General features: G+C 42.4%; 1 protein-coding gene across 1 annotated transcript in view; it reads right to left on the bottom strand.

The window, feature by feature from the left end:
* The window catches only part of LOC144493069 (calpain-5-like), a 179,071-nt gene extending 173,135 nt beyond the window's left edge, over window positions 1-5,936 (bottom strand). The window contains exons 1-2 of the mRNA XM_078211940.1: window positions 5,838-5,936; window positions 5,460-5,638 (exon numbers count right to left, since the gene is read on the bottom strand). Coding sequence (XP_078068066.1) covers window positions 5,460-5,624 — 165 coding nt within the window. The 5' untranslated portion in view covers window positions 5,625-5,638; window positions 5,838-5,936. The remainder of the gene's footprint in view (window positions 1-5,459; window positions 5,639-5,837) is intronic.
* Window positions 5,937-20,578: the final 14,642 nt, after the last annotated feature.

A 20,578-nucleotide genomic window follows, 5' to 3' on the forward strand; every position in this document is an offset into this window, starting at 1 on the left:
CCTAATCCTGTTTTTTCTCCATATCTTTGATCCCATTCGCCCCAAGTGCTATATTTAGCTGCCTCTTGAATACATTCAATGTTTGGGCATGAACTACTTCCAGTGGTAATTACAGGCCAGTGAGCCTCACATCAGTGGCAGGGAAATTATTGGAGAGGATTCTTCGAGGCAGGATTTATTCCCACTTGGAAATAAGTGGACGTATTAGTGAGAGGCAACATGGTTTTGTGAAGGAGAAGTCGTGCCTCACTAACTTGATCGAGTTTTTCGAAGAAGTGACGAAGATGATTGATGAGGATAGGGCAATGGATGTTGTCTACATGGACTTCAGTAAGGCCTTTGACAAGGTCCCCCATGGCAGACTGGTGCACAAGGTGAAGTCGCATGAGATCAGAGGTGAGCTGGCAAGGTGGATATAAAACTGGCTCGGTCAAAGAAGACAGAGGGTAGCAGTGGAAGGGTGCATTTCTGAATGGAGGGCTGTGACAAGTGGTGTTCCTCAGGGATCAGTGCTGGGACCTTTGCTGGTTGTAATATATGCAAATGATTTTGAGGAAAATGTACCTGGATTGATTAGTAAGTTTGCGGACGACAAAAAGGTTGGTGGATTTGCGGATAGCGATGAGGACCATCAGAGAATACAGCAGGATATGGATCAGTTGGAGGCTTGGGCGGAGATGGCAGATGGAGTTTAATCCGAACAAATGTGAGGTAATGCATTTTGGAAGGTCTAATACAAATAGGAAATATACAGTAAATAGCAGAACCCTTGAGAGTATTGATAGGCAAAGGGATCTTGGTGTACAGGTACACAGGTCACTGAAAGTGGCAATGCAGGTGGAGAACGTAGTCAAGAAGGCATACGGCATGCTTGCCTTCATTGGCCGGGGTATTGAGTTTAAAAATTGGCAAGTCATGTTGCAGCTTTATAGAACCTTAGTTAGGCCGCACTTGGAATAGAGTGTTCAATTCTGGTCGCCATACTACTAGAAGGATGTGGAGGCTTTGGAGAGGGTACAGAAAAGATTTACCAGGATGTTGCCTGGTATGGAGGGTATTAGCTATGAGGAGAGGTTGGAGAAACTTAGTTTGTTCTCACTGGATCAACGGAGGTTGAGGGGAGACCTGATAGAAGTCTATAAGGTTATGAGGGGCATGGACAGAGTGGATTGTCAGAAGCTTTTTCCCAGGGTGGAAGAGTCAATTACTCGGGGGCACAGGTTTAAGGTGCGAGGAGCAAGGTTTAAAGGAGATGTACGAGGCAGATTTTTTTACACAGAAGGTGGTGGGTGCCTGGAACTCGTTGCCGGGGGAGGTAGTGGAAGCGGATACGGTAGTGACTTTTAAGGGGCGTCTTGACAAGTACATGAATAGGATGGGAATAGAGGGATATGGTCCCTGGAAGGGTAGGGGTTTTAGTGAAGTCGGGCAGCATGGTCAGTGCAGGCTTGGAGGGCCGAAGGGCCTGTTCCTGTGCTGTAATTTTCTTTGTAATGAATTCCACAGGCTCTTTGGGTGAAGAAATGTTTGCGCACCTCCATTCAAAATGGTTTACCCTGAAACTCAGCAGGCCTGACAGTATCTGTGGAGAGGGTCATCCAGACCCGAAACAATGGCTCTATTCTCTCTCCACAGACGCTGTCAGACCTGTTGAGTTTCTCCAGCTTTTTCTGTTTTTACTTATTTGCTATGTTTGGGTGTAATGCACATCAACAAAACCAAACTAGACAACTAATGACTTATTTATAAAAAGCAGATACCAGTGGCCGGAAATCTACCATCTCACCCACACAGAATCGGGGCGGGCAAGGGTCCAACAATGGAAATCTCCATTGACCTCGGGCGGGAATTTCCAGTCTTGCCCAAGCAAGGCCGTAAAATCCCGCCCACGCTGTCTACTGTGGTGCCAAGTCATACAAAGCAGCAAGATCACAGATTGTTCATCTCTTTTGAGTGAGGTGATTTCAGTTTGGGGTTACTGTTGGGGGAGGGGAGTGGCTGTAATTTGGTGTCAAGGTTTATGGATTTAACATGGAAAAAGAAAACCAGATGATAGTGATCTGTGCTAGATGATGATGAGGAACAGGTTTGATTGCAATGCTCCTCGCACCAAGTTCTGCTGACACTTCCATATTGGGTAAATGTTAAGAATGGTCACTTAGGCAAGGTATCAGAGGGTGATTGGCTTCCATTGAACTATACCGCAGCACAACTGAGTGGTTTTAAGGAGGGAGGTGAAAGAGAAAGAAAAAAGGTATTCTTTTGAACATTATTGGATGAGATATTTTGAGTAAAGCAATGATGGATCTGAGAAGTACCTTAATCTCAAAATGATATTTCAACAATTAATTTGTTAATGTTGACTTCATTTATGTATGTAATATATATTTTAATTTACTTTAAAATTAGTGTAAGAGCATTATTGAAGTCCTCATAAAGTGTAGCAACTGTCTTTATAGCGTTGCAACTGTTATGCAATCAATAAGAGAACTTACAACTCAGATAACTCATATTTATTCTTTCGTTTGGACAATGAAATGGCGAATAGCTATCTGTTAGCTTGAAGCCTAATCAGTCTAAATATGTGAGCAGAGGAAAAGTAGTTTGTATCAAATATTCTTGTTGTTGGGGTTTGGCTTCCTTTATTTCATGGAGGATTCAGTCCGAGTTAATTTGAACATTTGCTAAAATGAGTAGAAGAATCATAGAATCCCGACAGTGCAGAAGAAGACCTTTCAGCCCATCGAGCCTGCACCAACAACAATCCCATCCAGACCCTATCTCCATAACCCCATGTATTTACCCTGCTAATACCCCTGACACTAAGGGGCGATTTAACATGGCCAATCCACCTTATCCGCACATTTTTGGACTGTGGGAGGAAACTGGAGCACCCAGAGGAAACCCACGCAGACATGGGGAGAACGTGCAAACTCCACACAGTAGTTTGTAATGATGTATTTTTGGAAAGATGTATAACATGACTTAGATTTGTTAGGTGTCAGGTACATCTTAAGATTGTTTAAAAATCAAATCCTAATTTTAGTCCAACTGAGGGAGAGGACAAACTGCCTAATCTGTTAAATGAGCATCAAACACTCACTCCAGATAAGTCAATCAATTAGTGCGCCTCTTCCCATGACACTGGCTGGTAATTATTGAGATTCATCTGTGTCACAGCCTCTGAAAAACAGCATTAATTAGTGAGCATCCAGGGCGATGCTCGCTCTGGGGGGGAAAGGTGTGTCAATTAGTAAGACTGCCTCTAGAAAGAAAAATCAATTACTGACAATCTCCCAAGACTGCTTTGTCTCTCAAAGAATCAGTTTGTCCGTCCACTGTTTGAAGATAATGAACATCCAAAATTCAATTCTGGATTTAAATTCATGAAATGAATTCTAGTTTCAAATTCTAGTTCACATTTCAGGTTTTGTCTATCCAATCCACTTCTAGAAAGTGTTTGAAGTTTCCAATCTGAGGTTCTGAGAAGTCAGTCTCTGCAACTCCTTGTAGACATTGCGCACCCGAGATTAGGTATTTCACATATAATAAATTCACCATATTACACAAATGTCATAATGTAATAGGAAATTCTTTGGAAAATAGTAGCAATGAAAATTCAGAAAACCTGCAGTAAAGACTATTTAACTCAAATTAACCTGAAATGAACAAATAATTCCAATGCCAATATCAACATCGGAAAATTCTAATTAATTCTCACCAGCCTGTAATACTTTAATCCCAGAAACAGTCAAAACTGCACCATGAACATACATATGCACACATGTATACCACATTGCTGAGCTTAATTTTATTTGTTAGTGTCACAAGTAGGCTCACATTAACACTGCAATGAAGTTACTGTGAAAATTCCGTAGTCGCCACACTCCGGTGCCTGTTCGGGTACACTGAGGGAGAATTTAGAATGGCCAATACACCTAACCAGCACACCTTTCAGACTCTACTTTCTCAGAAGACTAAGGAAATTTGGCATGTCAGCTACGACTCTCACCAACTTTTACAAATGCACCATAGAAAGCATTCTTTCTGGTTGTATCACAGCTTGGTATGGGCTCCTGCTCTGCCCAAGACTGCAAGGAACTACAAAAGGTCGTGAATGTAGCCCAATCCATCATGCAAACCAGCCTCCCATCCATTGACTCTATCTACACTTCCCGCTGCCTCGGCAAAGCAGGTATCATAATTAAGGACCCCACGCACCCCAGACATTCTCTCTTCCACCTTCTTCCATCGGGAAAAAGATACAAAAGTCTGAGGTCACACACCAACCGACTCAAGAACAGCTTCTTCCCTGCTGCTGTCAGACTTTTGAATGTACGTATCTTGCATTAAGTTGATCTTTCTCTACACCCTGGCTATGACTGTAACACTACATTCTGCACTCTCTCGTTTCCTTCTCTACGAATGGTATGCTTTGTCTGTATAGCGCACAAGAAACAATACTTTTCACTGTACGTTAATACATGTGACAATAATAAATCAAATCAAAATCAAATCTGTGGAAGGAAACTGGAGCACCTGGAGGAAACCCACGCAGACACAGGGAGAATGTGCAAACTCCACATAGACTCACCCAAGCTGGGAATTGAACTTGGGTGCCTGGCACTGTGCGGCAGCAGTGCTAACCATTGTGCCACCATGCCATTGAACGCCATTGTTGTACATAGACAGACATAAAAACACATACACATCTTAGGCATGCCACCGAATATAAAAATGATAAAGGTGCACATCCCGCATTTCTAACTGGGAACATTTATCCTTTTTACAATGGAATGCCTGGACCCCATGGACAAGTGAATCTCACCAGAGTGTCCCAACCCGTGTCTTCAGACCCTACATCAGAAATGTGTCAAAATATCAGTGAACACCATGGGATGTATAACATATTTTGCACGGTTAAATTTCTGCAATACAAATAGCCTACAATTCATTGTTGACAACAAAATATAAAGATAACCAAAAGTAAGCTTGGTAAATAAAGTGATAAAACAATATTCAAAGCGTGAGCTGCCCTTACAATATGAACCAGTTGTGTACCACAAGTTAATACGTATATTTTAATTAGCTAACCAGGATTGTTAAGGGGCTGACTGAATTGGGCAAAAATCAAAGCTTGGTAGCAATTTGCTTAATATGAAGATTATATTGATTAAATCTTCAGCTATATTTAAGTTTGATCCCTGAAAACACAGAGTTGGGCTCCAGATCCAGAGATTCCTGCAATCTTACCCTTTTCTTAAAAAAAACCCCTCTGGTTTCTTAATATGTGACACTTCGTTTGAACAACACAATGTGATCAACATCAATTTCAGCACATAGCTTTTGCCAACATAATAACAGCAATGAATTAAACCACGCCATGCCACTATGTCTTTGACAAACTTTGTCATTTGCTTTCAACAATGTCAGACGTTGAACAGGGAAGAAATTATTACCTGTGGCCGTCTCCACTCAATTGGTCCTGGAGGGGACTTGGAATAGAACAGCGATTCACTCGTGGCAGGAAAATGAGGGTCCTCAAACAGCCGATTGTGCTGAAGGCATTCACTTTTTAAAGTTGAGTACTGCTGGTCTTTGTACAACTTTACAGATAGAACCATCCTTCAGCCTAGAACTAAAATAGCAGCAATGCATCCGTAAACTTCATTTATACACATGTTAAAGCTTGCCAAAGTATGTAAGAAACTTAAATATACATAGATGTTTCCCAAACGTCCCCCCACCCCATATTTAGAGCAATTTAAGCAATTACCCTTATTGCTACGGAAATTATTCAATTCAGAAAGTTTTGAGGAATTAAAAGCCACTCTTACCTACAGCGTCGCTTTTTTTAATGTGAGCTGTCGCTGGATCATAACAAACTATCCATCTGTCCTGCAAAGTTTTCAGCATTTTAACCTGCAAGCTTCCAGGCTCTACCATCTCTGAAAACTGAATGGGGAGTTTTCCAACTCATCAGCAGTTTCCCATTAGCTAGAACGATTTGGTAGAGTCCTTTATTTTGTGAAGAAGCCAAATAAAAACAAACTCAGAACCTTTTTTTAATTTTCCCTTCGTCATTCTCTATAAAACCCTATTAAGTAGGTTTTATTGCAAAACTACTTCTTCAGCAGTGAAAGTCCTGAAGTAATTATTTAATTTGAAGTGAAACTAAACAAAATACAGCGAACAATCATCTAATTTACTTAAAATGCCTCGCATTTACCATTGTTTAATTCAGTTTAGTAATTCCATTTTGCACTTTGGTACAATCTCATTCATAAAACCTTCTATTTTATGAATGTCAAAGTGAGCCTGTAGAAGTGTTGGTGGAGAAAGATTTGATTTGATTTATTATTGTCACGTGTATTAGTATACAGTGAAAAGTATTGTTTCTTGCACACTATACAGACAAAGCATACCGTTCATAGAGAAGGAAACGAGAGAGTGCAGAATGTAGTGTTACAGTCGAAGCCAAGGTGTAGAGAAAGAGCAACTTAGGGCAGTTCTTAAGTTCTTAAAGATCTTAAGGGCATTGCTGTCCCATTGAGGTTGGTGGACAGTTGTTTTTCAAATATTCTCAACTGAACTTAGCATTAGCTATAGTTCATGAGTGTGACCATGGAAACATAGAAATTAGAAGCAGGAGTAGGCCATTTGGCCCTTCGAGCCTGCTCCACCACTCATTTTGATCATGGCTGATCATCGAATTCAATATCCTGATTCCCCCCTTCCCCCCATACCTCTTGATCCCTTTAGCCCCTAGAGCTATGTCTAAATTCTTCTTGAAGTCAGACAATGTTTTGGCCTCAACTACATTATGTGGTGGTGAATTCCATACATTCTCCGCCCTCTGGGTGAAGAAATTTTCCTTCACCTCAGCCCTAAAAGCCCTTATCCTCAAACTATGACCCCTAGTTTTGGACTCCCCCACCATTGGGATCAGTCTTTTGCAGTACACTCAAGAAACTATTCTTCATGTTTAATACTATGCTGGGAATGGAATATTTGTAATCAAAACTGTTCTAATCTGCTTTGCATACACCAGCACAGATAACTAAAAAACCGGAGCAGAAAGTACATGTACCAGACACATCGATCTTTAGAATACAACTTGGGACTTGAGTTAGAAAATTGATGTTGATCAATAAAACATTCAGCTATAAGAATTAGATAAATCAATCTTCAGCAAATGAATGTGTTTTTTTTCTAAATTCCATTTGATGAAAAAAATGCTCACAGTAGAATTTTCTAAAATTTAAGTCTGCTTTTAAAACAGCTCTGGATAATTTGGAACATGTTCACTCTGACTTGCTTGTGTTTACACAAGACTTAACCAACAAAAGCAAGAGAGGACACTTTGGATAGATACATGTTAGAACATTTATTAAAGAAAAGGTATACTTGACAACTTTGGACAATGACTTTTGCAACTTCAGCCCATTGCGTAGTCTATCAGAGTTGGTCACTTTTCTTTGCCCTCTCTCAGACTTCTGGTCTTAATCTTGAACTAGCTTGTGGAGATTGTCACATAGTTAGTACTCTAGAGTCTTCAGAGTCATGGCTGGCAACAAAATCCCTTCAATGAATATCATGCCATGTCATTGTTGACTTAAAGATTAGTTCTAGCTGTTGTTAGCTAAGGTTGATTGGTCCTTAATTGCATCTTCCAACTGATAATACCTGGTCCAAATGGACAACAGTGTTACATGCTGAACAGTTGTTTCTTTAACCTGATGGTGAACAATCCTCTTTTCATATCCAGACTGTGAAAGTTGCATAGGTTTTCTAATCTTGGGAAGCCATCCCTATACTAGTGAAGCATTTCTTAACGCAAAAATATCTGCACTTTAATCACTTTCTGACCTGAAATCAAACCAGGTTACTAGTCCCTGCCTCTATATCAAAAATTGAGACCTTCTTAGCCTAAAGGGTCACCTGTCTATAACAAATTGCCTTTCTCAATTTTATCAGTGGTGAGTATCATTCTGAATTTTCCTCACCAGCCCATTCTTAATCCAAAATGTCATTGTTAAAACAGATGTAACATTTTCTATCCTAAATCATTCTCCCAGTATAGGCAGCAGGGTGGCACAATGGTTAGCACTGCTGCCTCACAATGCCAGGAACCCAGGTTCGATTCCAGTCCTGGGTGACTGTCTGTGTGGAGTTTGCACATTCTCCCCCTGTCTGCGTGGTTTTCCTCCGGGGGCTCCGGTTTCCTCCCACAATCCAAAGATGTGCGGGTTAGATGGATTGACAATGCTAAATTGTCCAAAGATTTGTAGGTTATGCAAAGGGTTTTATGGAGATAGGGTAGTGGCGAGAGCCAGGGTGAGATGCTCTTTTGGAGAGCTGGTGCAGACTTGATGGGCCGAATGGATTCTTTCTACATTATAGGGATTCTATGGTTCTATAGTACTTGAAAACTGTACCATTCCTTATCTCCTTTATTCTTCTGAGCCTCTAACCCAACATTGCCTAAAGATGACATTTTGATCTATCCTCTAATTTCTCTGATACTTTTCAATGTTGATGGAATCCTGGATATGGGGCCTTCATCGAGATTTATCAATTACAAGAAGTCAGCGGAGGGCTCGAAGTGCTCCATTTAGCCACTGAGGAAGCTATTGCCTTGATTATTGCTGCACACATTAAAAACATGAAAAGAAAATAGGAATATTCTGAAACTATTTTATTAAATATTATTTTATTAAATGTTTCTAATTAAGTTTGCACACTCAACGTCGGAAGAAACAGCAAAAAAGTTTAGCGACTGGTGTATAAAAGATTGATTGGTCTGGATTTTGTCAACAGTGTGTTGCCATTCCTGATGTTGTAACCAGAGCTGTGCGCCACTTACCATCTCCCCCTTTTCCTGTTTCCCTCACGGCTGGAGTGACATTTCTAAGTTCCAACACCGTGCACAGAAAAACCATGCCATTCTGTAGTGGGAAATGCTTTTCATTGGTGAAACCCACTGTCAGGTGACACTGCAGCAGGTACGGGGGTGGGGGGCTATGAGAGACCCTCCTTTCAAACAAGGAGCTCAACATCACAGAGACAACTTTCCTGCCCAAATACATTGCCATTAACATAAGCCTTGAAAGCACAAGGTGCTCTTCGCAATTTAATTTCACCTGTACTTTTTCACCTTACGTGGATTTCACTTTATTCAGGTGAGCATCATTGTTTCTTGTTGAGACTAGCTTATTCAGGGAGGTAAATGTACTGACAAGCCTTGGATGGCACGCATTGATGGTGAAAGGATCCTTTATTGAGAAAGAAAGAATGGGGCTGCTCTTTACATTCCACCGTTCAGCATGTTTCTGGCAAGGAGGCAGGCACATAAAATAGGCTGAGCGCCTGCCCCACTACCTTCCCACCCACCCCCAAACTCACCCCCACAGTGGAAGGCATGGCCTGGCAGCTCCTGAGAACAGGACTTCCTCCCCAGTGAGAGGCAGAAGTCACACTTTGTCCTTGTTTAGCTCACCCACGGTACTTTATGGCTGTGGAGTGGGTTAAGAACAAAGAGAACAAAGAACAATACAGCACAGGAACAGGCCCTTCGGCCCTCCAAGCCCGTGCCGCTCCCTGGTCCAAACTAGACCATTCTTTTGTATCCCTCCGTTCATATGGCTGTCTAGATAAGTCTTAAACATTCCCAGTGTGTCCGCCTCCACCACCTTGCCTGGCAGCGCATTCCAGGCCCCCACCACCCTCTGTGTAAAATATATCCTTCTGATATCTGTGTTAAACCTCCCCCCCTTCACCTTGAACCTATGACCCCTGGTGAACGTCACCATCGACCTGGGAAAAAGCTTCCCACCGTTCACCCTATCTATGCCTTTCATAATTTTATACACCTCTATTAAGTCTCCCCTCATTCTCCGTCTTTCCAGGGAGAACAACCCCAGTTTACCCAATCTCTCCTCATAACTAAGCCCCTCCATACCAGGCAACATCCTGGTAAACCTCCTCTGTACTCTCTCCAAAGCCTCCACGTCCTTCTGGTAGTGTGGCGACCAGAACTGGACGCAATATTCCAAATGCGGCCGAACCAACATTCTATACATCTGCAACATCAGACCCCAACTTTTATACTCTATGCCCCGTCCTATAAAGGCTAGTATGCCATATGCCTTCTTCACCACCTTCTCCACCTTTGACGTCACCTTCAAGGATCTGTGGACTTGCACACCCAGGTCCCTCTGCGTATCTACACCCTTTATGGTTCTGCCATTTATCGTATAGCTCCTCCCTACATTATTTCTACCAAAATGCATCACTTCGCATTTATCAGGATTGAACTCCATCTGCCATTTCTTTGCCCAAATTTCCAGCCTATCTATATCCTTCTGTAGCTTCTGACAATGCTCCTCACTATCTGCAAGTCCTGCCAATTTTGTGTCGTCCGCAAACTTACTGATCACCCCAGTTACACCTTCTTCCAGATCGTTTATATAAATCACAAACAGCAGAGGTCCCAATACAGAGCCCTGCGGAACACCACTAGTCACAGGCCTCCAGCCGGAAAAAGACCCTTCCACTACCACCCTCTGTCTTCTGTGACCAAGCCAATTCTCTACCCATCTAGCCACCTCCCCCTTTATCCCATGAGATCCAACCTTTTTCACCAGCCTACCATGAGGGACTTTGTCAAATGGGTTGGCATGGAGCAGGTGGGTGGGGGTGAACTCCCTGCTTCCCCCGCCCCCACACCTCCGCCCCCCCCACCCCCCCCCCTCCCCCCCCCACCATAATCTTCTAATAACGTCGGTGCAATCTCAGGGATGAAACCTCAGCCAGGCTCTGACTTTTTAAATATAAAAACTATACATATAAAACTCTGATTATATATATAAATGATTTGCAGGAAAATGTAACTGGATTGATTAGTAAGTTTGCGGACGACACGAAGATTGGTGGATTTGCTGATAGTGATGAGGAACGTCAGAGGATACAGCAGGATATAGATCAGTTGGAGACTTGGGCGGAGAGATGGCAGATAGAGTTTAATCCGGACAAATGTAAGGTAATGCATTTTGGAAGGCCTAATACAGATAGGAAATATACACTAAATGGCAGAGGGATCTGGCTGTACAGGTACACAGGTCACTGAAAGTGGCAACGCAGGTAGAGAAGGTAGTCAAGAAGGCATATGGCATGCTTGCCTTCATCAGCCGGGGCACTGAGTTTAAAAATTGCCAAGTCATGTTGCAGCTTTATGGAACCTTAGTTAGGCCACACTTGGAATATAGTGTTCAATTCTGTTCGCCACACTACCAGAAGGATGTGGAGGCTTTGGAGAGGGTACAGAAAAGATTTACCAGGATGTTGCTGAGTATGGAGGGCATTAGCTGTGAGGAGAGATTGGAGAAACTTGGTTTGTTCTCATTGGAATAACAGAAGTTGAGGGGCGACCTGCTAGAAGTCTACAAGATTATGAGGGGCATGGACAGAGTGGATAGTCAGAAGCTTTTTCCCAGGGTGGAAGAGTCAATTACTAGGGAGCATAAGTTTAAGGTACGAGGGGCAAGGTTTAAAGGAGATGTACGAGGCAAGTTTTTTACACAGAGGGTGGTGGGTGTCTGGAACTCACTGCCGGGGGAGGTCATGGAAGCAGAGACAATAGTGACTTTTAAGGGGCGTCTTCACAAATACATGAATAGGATGGGAACAGAGGAATATAGTGCCCGGAAGGGTAGGGGGTTTTAGTTGAGTCGGGCAGCATGGTCGATGCAGGCTTAGAGAGCCAAAGGGCCTGTTCCTGTAATTTTCTTTGTTCTTTGTTCTCTTTGTTCTTTAGAATTTCATGCCTATCACAGACTAAACAATAAATCCTTTTTTTAGTATTTTGACTGACCTGTTGATAGAATTAGAAATCAAACTGGCTCTAATGCAATTATGTCCTTCCTTAAATAAAGAGGCATGGTACTCTGGATGTGGTCTCACCAGTGCCCATTACAACTGCAACAAAACATCTCTACTTTTAGGAGGCAGTGGCATAGTGATATTGCCACTGGAGTAGCATTCCAGAGACCCAGGGTAATGCTGTAGAAACCCGGGTTCAAATCCCACATTGGCAGATGGTGGAATTTGAATTCAATAAAAATCTGGAATTACAAGTCTAATGATGACCATGAAACCATTGTCAGTTGTCACAAAAACCCATCTGGTTCACTAATGTTCTTTAGAGAAGAAAATCTGCCGTCCTTACCCGGTCTGGCCTACATGTGACTCCACAGCCACAGCAATGCCCTCTGAAATGGCCCAGCAAGCCACTCTGTTCAAGGCTAATTCGAGGATTGCCCCAGCCAGCGACACCCACATCCCATGAATGAATTAAAATAAATTAAAATACCAACTCCTTGCAGTAAATGACAACATTCTATTTGCCTTCCTAATAACTTGCTGTACCTGCATGCTAACCTTCCTGATTCATGTACCAAAACACCCAGATCTCTCTGTACCACAGAGTTCTGTAATCTCTCTCCATTTAGATAATATGCCGTTTTCCTATTCTTCCTGTCAAAGTGGACAATTTCACATTTTCCCACATTATACTTGATCTGCCAACTTTCTTCCCACTCACTTAACCTAACTATATCCCTTTTGCAGATTCCTATCCTCTTCATAACTGTCATCAGCAAATCTCACAACTATACATTTGGCCCCTTCATCCAAGAGATTGATATAGATCGGAAATAGTTGAGGTCTTAACACTGATCCCTGTGCCACTCCATTTGTTACATCCTGCCAAACTAAAAATAAATATGTTATCCCCTATATCATGAGCTCTTAAACATATACTGCATTTTTTTACAGTGAGAAATGGTCAGATCCTTTCCATCATCCTGTTCAGGAGATCTGACATGGATTCCTATGAAAGTTTTGTCCCAATTTAGGATGAATATATAATAGATTAGGGTGCACCAGAATTGATTACTGTATTAATAGAGTTAGTAATGCTTGCATTTCTTACTTGCAAATGTCATTATATTGAGCAACTTACTGCAAGTTGTTTCTCCATTTTGAAAACATTGTTGCCACACAAGAAATAGACACAGGAGTAGGCCACCAGGCCCTTTAGATCTGTCCGCTTTTCAATATGATAATGGCTGATCTATGCCGGCCTCAACTCCTTTTCTCTGCCATTTCCCCATAGTCCTCTATTCCCAGGTCTATCCACCTCCACTTTAAATACTTCTAATGATCCAGCCTCTACCACCTTTTGGGGAAGAGAATTCCAGAGTTTCACCACCCTCTGTGAGAAGAAATTTCTACACACCTCAGTTTTAAATCACCAGTCCTTTCTCTTGTAACTGTGTCCCCTTGTTCGAGACTCTCCCAAGAGTGGAAACATCTCACCATCTATATTGTCAAACCCCCTCAGGATCTTATTTGTTTGGGTAAGCTCACCCCTCACTCTTCTAAAATACAGACCAAGCTATTTAGTCTCTTTTAATAGGCAACTTTCTCATTCCAGAAATTAGCCTGGCGAGCCTCTTTTTGGACTGCCTCCAATGTTCCAATATCCCTTTTTAGGAAAGGGGACCAAAACTGTACGCAATATTCCAATTGACGCCTCACCAACACCCTGTACAAAAAACTCCCTACTTTTAAACTCCAATCTTTTTTCAATAAAGGCCAAAATGGTGTTTACCTACTTGTTGGCCTGCTAGCTTTTTGTGATTCATGCATTAGAACACCGAGGTCCCTCTGTACATCACTCACCTGCAGTCTCTCTCCATTTAGATAATAATCTGCCTTTTGATTCCTCTGACTGAAGTTCATGACCTCACACTTCCCCACATCAAACTCCATTTGTCAGGTTTTCGCCCAGTCACCCAATCTATCTATATCTCATTGCAGAATCACAATGTCCTCATCATAAAATCAAGCAGAATTACTTCATGCAGAGACATTCAGTGTGATTACTGAAAGATCAATTGCTAAATGTGCAGCGTTAAATTGTACAGACAATGGGGCACAGATAAATGTTTTGGTGAACAATTGGTTTAACCATCCATTGCCCCATTTGGCTCAAGTTCTTGAAGCAATGTTGGGTTATGTTGGCCCTCCATTGTTATCTGTTCATGCATTATTCAGGAATGTAAAGATAATCCACATCCTCACCTCACACAAGCCATCTTTTTCAACCACTTTCCTTGCCTCCTCCACCCACACCACTGACAATAAGTGCAAGAGCACATGGACTTCCTGTCAAAAGATTGTGACCATTGAGCTACCACTGAAGCTGTCCTTCCTTCTCCCCGCACTTCCGAAGAATCTTCCCTCAATTCTCCCTGTTTCCCCAGCCCTCAACTCACATCTTTTTCCAGATTCTATTCCATTGCCTTCGAGGCAATCCCATTCCCTGCTCCCTTGATTCTATTCTGGCCAAGCCGCTGACCACCCAACTTCTCTTCCCTGTTACCTGAGATTGTTCACGGTTCTTTCTCCTCAGATAATACCCTTCCCTATCACATCTGCTACCATCACTGCTCTCCTCAAAAAGCCTATTCTTGACCTCCGAGTTCCTCCAAACTGCAGCCCATCCCCAACATCACTTTCCTTTCCAAAGATCCTGAATGTGTTGTCGCTTCCCAAATTCACGCCCATCTTTCCCACAATTATTTGAATCCATCCAATCTGGTTCCAACTTGGCCACACTATTGAAACAGCCCTTTTAAAAGTCATGAATAACATTCATTGTGGCTGTGACCATGATTGCCTCCTTATCCTACTTAACCTGTCTGCAGTTGACACCATAAACCACACCATCCTCATCTTCAAACATCCAGTTGGGTGGAATTGCCCCGGTTTGATTCTATTCTTAGAATATTGGAATCATAAAATCCCTACAGTGCAGAAGGAGCCATTCAGCCCATCGAGTCTGTACCGATAACAATTCCACATAGGCTCTATCCCCATGGGGGTGGCACGGTCGCACAGTAGTCAGCATTGCTGCCTCATAGCACCAGGGACCTGAGTTTGATTCCCGACTTGGGTCGCTGTCTGTGCGGAGTTTGCACATTCTTCCCATGTCAGCGTGGGTTTCCTCCGGGTGCTCCGGTTTCCTCCCACACTCCAAAGATGTGCAGTTTAGGTGGATTGGCCATGATAAATTGCCCCTTAGTGTCAGGGGGACTAGCTAGGGTAAATGTATGGGGTTATGGGGATAGGGCCTGGGTGGAATTGTGGTCAGTGCAGACTCGATGGGCTGAATAGCAGGCACAATAAGAAGTCCCACAACAGCAGGATTCTATGATTCTAAATAAACCCACTTATTTGCCCTGCTCATCCCCCTGACACTGAGGGAGAATTTAGCATGGCCAATCAGCCTAACCCACACATCTTTGCACTGTGGGAGGAAACTGGAACACCTGGAGGAAACCCACACAGACACGGGGAGAACGTGCAGACTCCCACAGACAGTCACCCAAACTGGGAATCAATCCCGGGCCCTTGGCGTTTTGAGGCAGCAGTGCTAACCATTGTTCCATCGTGCCACTCCTTATCTATCTAATCTTAGCCAGAAAATCACTTGCAATCTCTTCTCTTACCACATAACACTGTTATCTCTGGATTTCCTTGAAGATCTGTCCTTGGCTCCTTATTTCTCATCCAAAGGCTACCCCTCGGTAATATCACCTAAAAATACATTAGGTTCCACAAGTGTACCAAAGACCTTATTTCAGCACCATATCCTTGGATCCTCCACCACCTCTGATTTGTCACACTGTTTATCCAACTTCCAATATTAGATCAGCCACACATTTCCCCCAACTGTATATTGAGAGGACTGAAGCCATCATTATTGGTCCCACCACACATTCAGTTCTATGTCCACCGTTTCCATCTGTTTTAGGCTGAGTTCAATTTTCTTTGCAACCCTGGTGTTGCTTTTCACCTTCAGATGAGTTTTCAACCACATATCTGCACCACCACCAAGACTGCCTATTTCCATCTCCAAAATAGAACTTAACACCAACCGCTCCTGAGCTCATCTACTATTGAAACCCTCACTCATGCCGTTGTTACGTAGACTTTGCAATTCCAATGTTCTCCCAGAGAGCCTCCCATTTAGAGCATTTTCACAGTAACTTCACTGCAGTGTTAATGTAAGCCTACTTGTGACACGAATAATAAAATAACCTTAAAACTTATCTTCCACGTACATACACTTGCACTCATCAGTTACTCTACTGCCCATAAATGAACTGGCTCTGAATCTCATTCACACATCTGTGCTTACTAACCATCATTGGCTCCCCATCTGCCTATTCCTTGTTTTCAATTTCACCATTGCCGTCATCTCCTCCCCAATCCTGTCATCTCTTCGAACCTTGTAAACCTTCGAGATATCTGTGCTCCTTCAATTCTGGCCTCTTGCCCATTTTACTCTCCCTGCCATTGGCAGCCGTACTTTCAGCTGCCTTGTCTCTAATCTCTGGCATTCCTTCCCTAAACCTGTCCATTTCTCGAACCGTCTCTAACCTTAAAACCTAATTCTTAAAACCTGCCTACTTGATAAAGCCTTTGGTCATCAGCCCTATCATCTTCTTTCTGTGACTCAGTGTCAAAAATATTTGCATTGATATATCTCTTGTAAAGCACATTGAGACATCTTACCATGTTAAATGTGCTATGTAAATGAAAGTTGTTGTTGTATTGCCAGGCCCTCTCCACATTCGATGGCCAAAGACCAGCAGCATGGTTCTGAAATACAGCCAGAAATTGAAGATCACCCCCCATGCTGACTGTTCTCATTCACTGATCCCTGATTCTAAGCTTGCTAAAACTCTTCTAATCTTAAAGGGATTATTGCTTAAATGGTCAGATTTTATGAGACTGTTCAGTTCCAGGAGAACCTAATCCTTAGATCTCACTGCCATGCAATCAAGTTGGCCACTGAGGAAGATTCACATTGTAATAGATTTTGTTTCAAATTGCATTTTGCAACGTGATTCATGCAAAGTAGTAAATCTTTGGTACTGGCAATAAGAAGGGCAAGTCTTTCGCAAGATACTTTACTTTCATGGCACTATCTGCTTTGACAATATTCAAGCAAAGGATCCAAAAACTAATAAAGTGTTTTCACTATTATGCCATGCAGGACTCGCTTGTGCCTCTATTTTTTAAATTGATCTTCTCTATTTTCCCAGTGCCCTTTAATGAATGAAATTCCCATGGTTGTGTACAACCGATGTGGGGGAAGGCATTGTCCCGATGGTATTATGCATCGCTAGACTGTTAATCCAGAAACCCAGATAATGTTCTGAAGATCCGGGTTCGAATCCTGCCACGGCAGGTGGTGGAATTTGAATTCAATTAAAAAAATCCGGAATTAAGAATCTATTGATGACCATGGAACCGTTGTCGATTGTTGGAAAAACCCATCTGGTTCCCTTTAGGGAAGGAAATCTGCCGTCCTTACCTGGTCTGGCCCACATGTGATGCCAGAGCCATAGCATTGTGGTTGACTCTTAAATGTACCCTAAAGTGGTCTAGTAAGCCATCGGAAATGGACAACAAGTGCTGACCCAGCCAGTGACAGCCATATCCTATGAAAGAATTTTTAAAAATCTGTTACTATTTCCAGTCCCTGTCATCATTAGAACAGTTTTAGAAGGCACTTATTGGGCAGTTCATATTTGTTATCAGAACAATGAAGTGCTATTGGCTATCTGACCATAATGGATAAATCATATTCAAAACTGAATCCAGTAAAAACATGAAAGTACAAATGTTCTGGTATTTTGGTTTATGCCTCAGGAAATAAAGAATTAATCATTGCTTTCACATCAATTGCTCTAATAATTTTATCAGAGCTGTGTTATTTTATATTCTCATAGAATCCCTACAGTACAGAAGAAGGCCATTCGGTCCATCGAGTCTGTACCAACCACAATCCCACCCAGGCCCTATTCCCATAACCCCACACATTTACCCTGCTAATCCCCTGACACTAGGGTCAATTTACCACGGCCAATCAACCTAACCCGCACATCTTTGGACTGTGGGAGGAAACCGGAGCACCCGGAGGAAACTCACGCAGACACGGGGAGAACGTGCAAACTCCACACAAACAATGACCCAAGCCGGGAATTGAACCTGGGTCCCTGACGCTGTGAGGCAGCAGTGCTAACCACTGTGCCACCGTGCTGCCCTGAAGCTGCAACATGGAAGATTCACCCCATAAAAAATATTAGCTACTGCTAAAGAAAGCAGCTTGGTCAAAATGATCTTCTTTGTATTGACACTTTTATTGCTCGTCACGAATCTTCATTCTTCACCCTAACAACCGACTGTTCACTGGAATTCATACTAGGGCAGAGAGAAAACGATTAATGTACACGAGAAAACATGTGTCCTTGAAGATAATGGAACTAAAAATCATGAGAGACGGAAAATGGGTTACTGATTCAAGGCTGTCACCTGTTGGATGATATCAAATAAGGTCAGGATCTCCTCCTGAACAGTTGCTGACTAAATAAAGCAGTTTATTGCATAATCTGGCCTTTGACTCTCTAAAGTGTTAATTAACCTACCTTGAAGTACTTATTAAGATACGTACAAAGAAAACAATATCCAGTTTTCATTTCAGTGAGTTCTTATTATTACAACCCTGGGTTACACTATTTCTAATGATTTATTGGGCAGTGTGGGGGAATCATTTACCAATAGAGATATGGCAGAAAATGGCCAGTGATGAGGAATCTGATTGAGGCACCTTCATCTTTTCAAAAGCTATAAAACTGTTGAATATATTATTTACATTGTTTTGATGTAATCATTGTCTAAATTATGAAACTCACGAGGTCAGCATGGGAAGATGCAAAGCTACATCTAGTGGCTTTCTCCGTGAATAACAGGGTGTGAGCTCATCGCAAAACTTAAAATAGGATAGAAGCCAAGAGCCAGTAGTAAAAACTCTGAGCAATATTCAAATAGAAAAGAGATAGATGCTAGGGACAATCAACCTCCAATGATCACACTTCAATATCAATGCATTCAACTACATTATTGCACAAATTAGTATCCAAACCAAAGTGACATATGTGAACTGGTCCACTTTTAAGGAGAGCCATCATCATTATATTCAGGAAAGTGAAAAGCTTTACAAGAGCAATATCAATAAAAATCTTTTTTGACACTAAATCACAGAAAGAGATGTTAGGGCAGGTGACCAAAAAGCTTTATCAAAGAAATTGGTTTGAAGAGGCACCTTAACAGTTGAGAGGGCAAGAGAGATGGGCAGGTTTAGTGAAGGAATTCTCATTATGGTGTTTCACAATCTATTAACTTACAGATTGCTATGCCAAATTTTAATGTCATTCACATCATAAGACCATTTATTGAAAAAGAAACTCTTTGCTACTTTTTAATGAGCAGTAATGGCTCTCTTAAGTACTGTTCCAGACAGAAGGAGGACTAATTTAAACAAGGGCAGCACGGTGCCGCAGTGGTTAGCACTGCTGCCTCACAGTGCCAGGGACCCAGGTTCAATTCCCAGCTTGAGTGACTGTCTGTGTCACCCACAAGTTCTCTCCGTGTCTGCGTGGGTTTCCTCCAGGTGCTCCAGTTTCCTCCCAAAGATGTGCAGGTTAGGTGGATTGGCTGTGCTAAATTGTCCCTTAACATCAGGAGGACTAGGTAGGGTAAATGCATGAGGTTATAGGGATAGGGCCTGGGTGGAATTGTGGTTGCTGCAGACTTGATGGGCCGAATGGCCTCCTTCTGCACTGTAGAATCCTATGAAAACAAAGCCCTGATTTCTCCTCTCACCACCTGTCCATAAACAAAAAGGTATTTTTGATTTTTGATTTCCTCCTTTATTAGTGGTGGTGTATTTTTCCCAAAATATTCCATTTGGCACAACCCAATCCTCTATTAATAATTTCATTGCAAACTTGAGATCTGGTAAAGTAAGAGGGTTGGTTTATTTTACAGACACAAAAGGGGGGGAGGGTTTTTGCACCGTCTGCCCCTTTGGCATTCATTCAATAAAAGAGGAACAAGGGAAAGAAAGGGGAAAAGGGCAAGGCCCAATAAAAATAAGAGTTAAAGTTTTATGTGAGTCCAGGGTCAAAAGTTCAATGGTGTATTCCTTCTGAAGGTAACTTACTGTTGCAGGGGGATCGCCTTTTCCAGAAGTGAGGACTTCCACCATGGAACAAGGGAGTTGAATTACTCTTGAAGGCACAGGCACAGAAATTCTAATGTTTCAAAGCTTCAACTTGAAACCAACCTGAATGATTCCCTCCTGCAACACAGGTTGAGAAATAAAATATACTATGTTTGAGAAGTCCAGAGGCCCTCTGACACCACGTCAAATGGCTAGGATTCAATTGCACGTGGCCATGGCAAGGTGGTGGTGATACACAATCATGTTTCAGAACTGAATATTTATGTGGTAGCCTCAGATGGCGCCCACAATGTACACATCTGCTGTCACCTCCTACAGGGATCAGAGCCAGCACCAACAGATTCCACAGCACTTCAGTCATCCAGCCTATGACATAGGCCACCTACACCAGCGGACATGCAGACTCCTCCAGAAGCC

This window comes from Mustelus asterias, chromosome 4 (assembly GCF_964213995.1).
Source record: "Mustelus asterias chromosome 4, sMusAst1.hap1.1, whole genome shotgun sequence".
Lineage (NCBI taxonomy): Eukaryota > Metazoa > Chordata > Chondrichthyes > Carcharhiniformes > Triakidae > Mustelus > Mustelus asterias.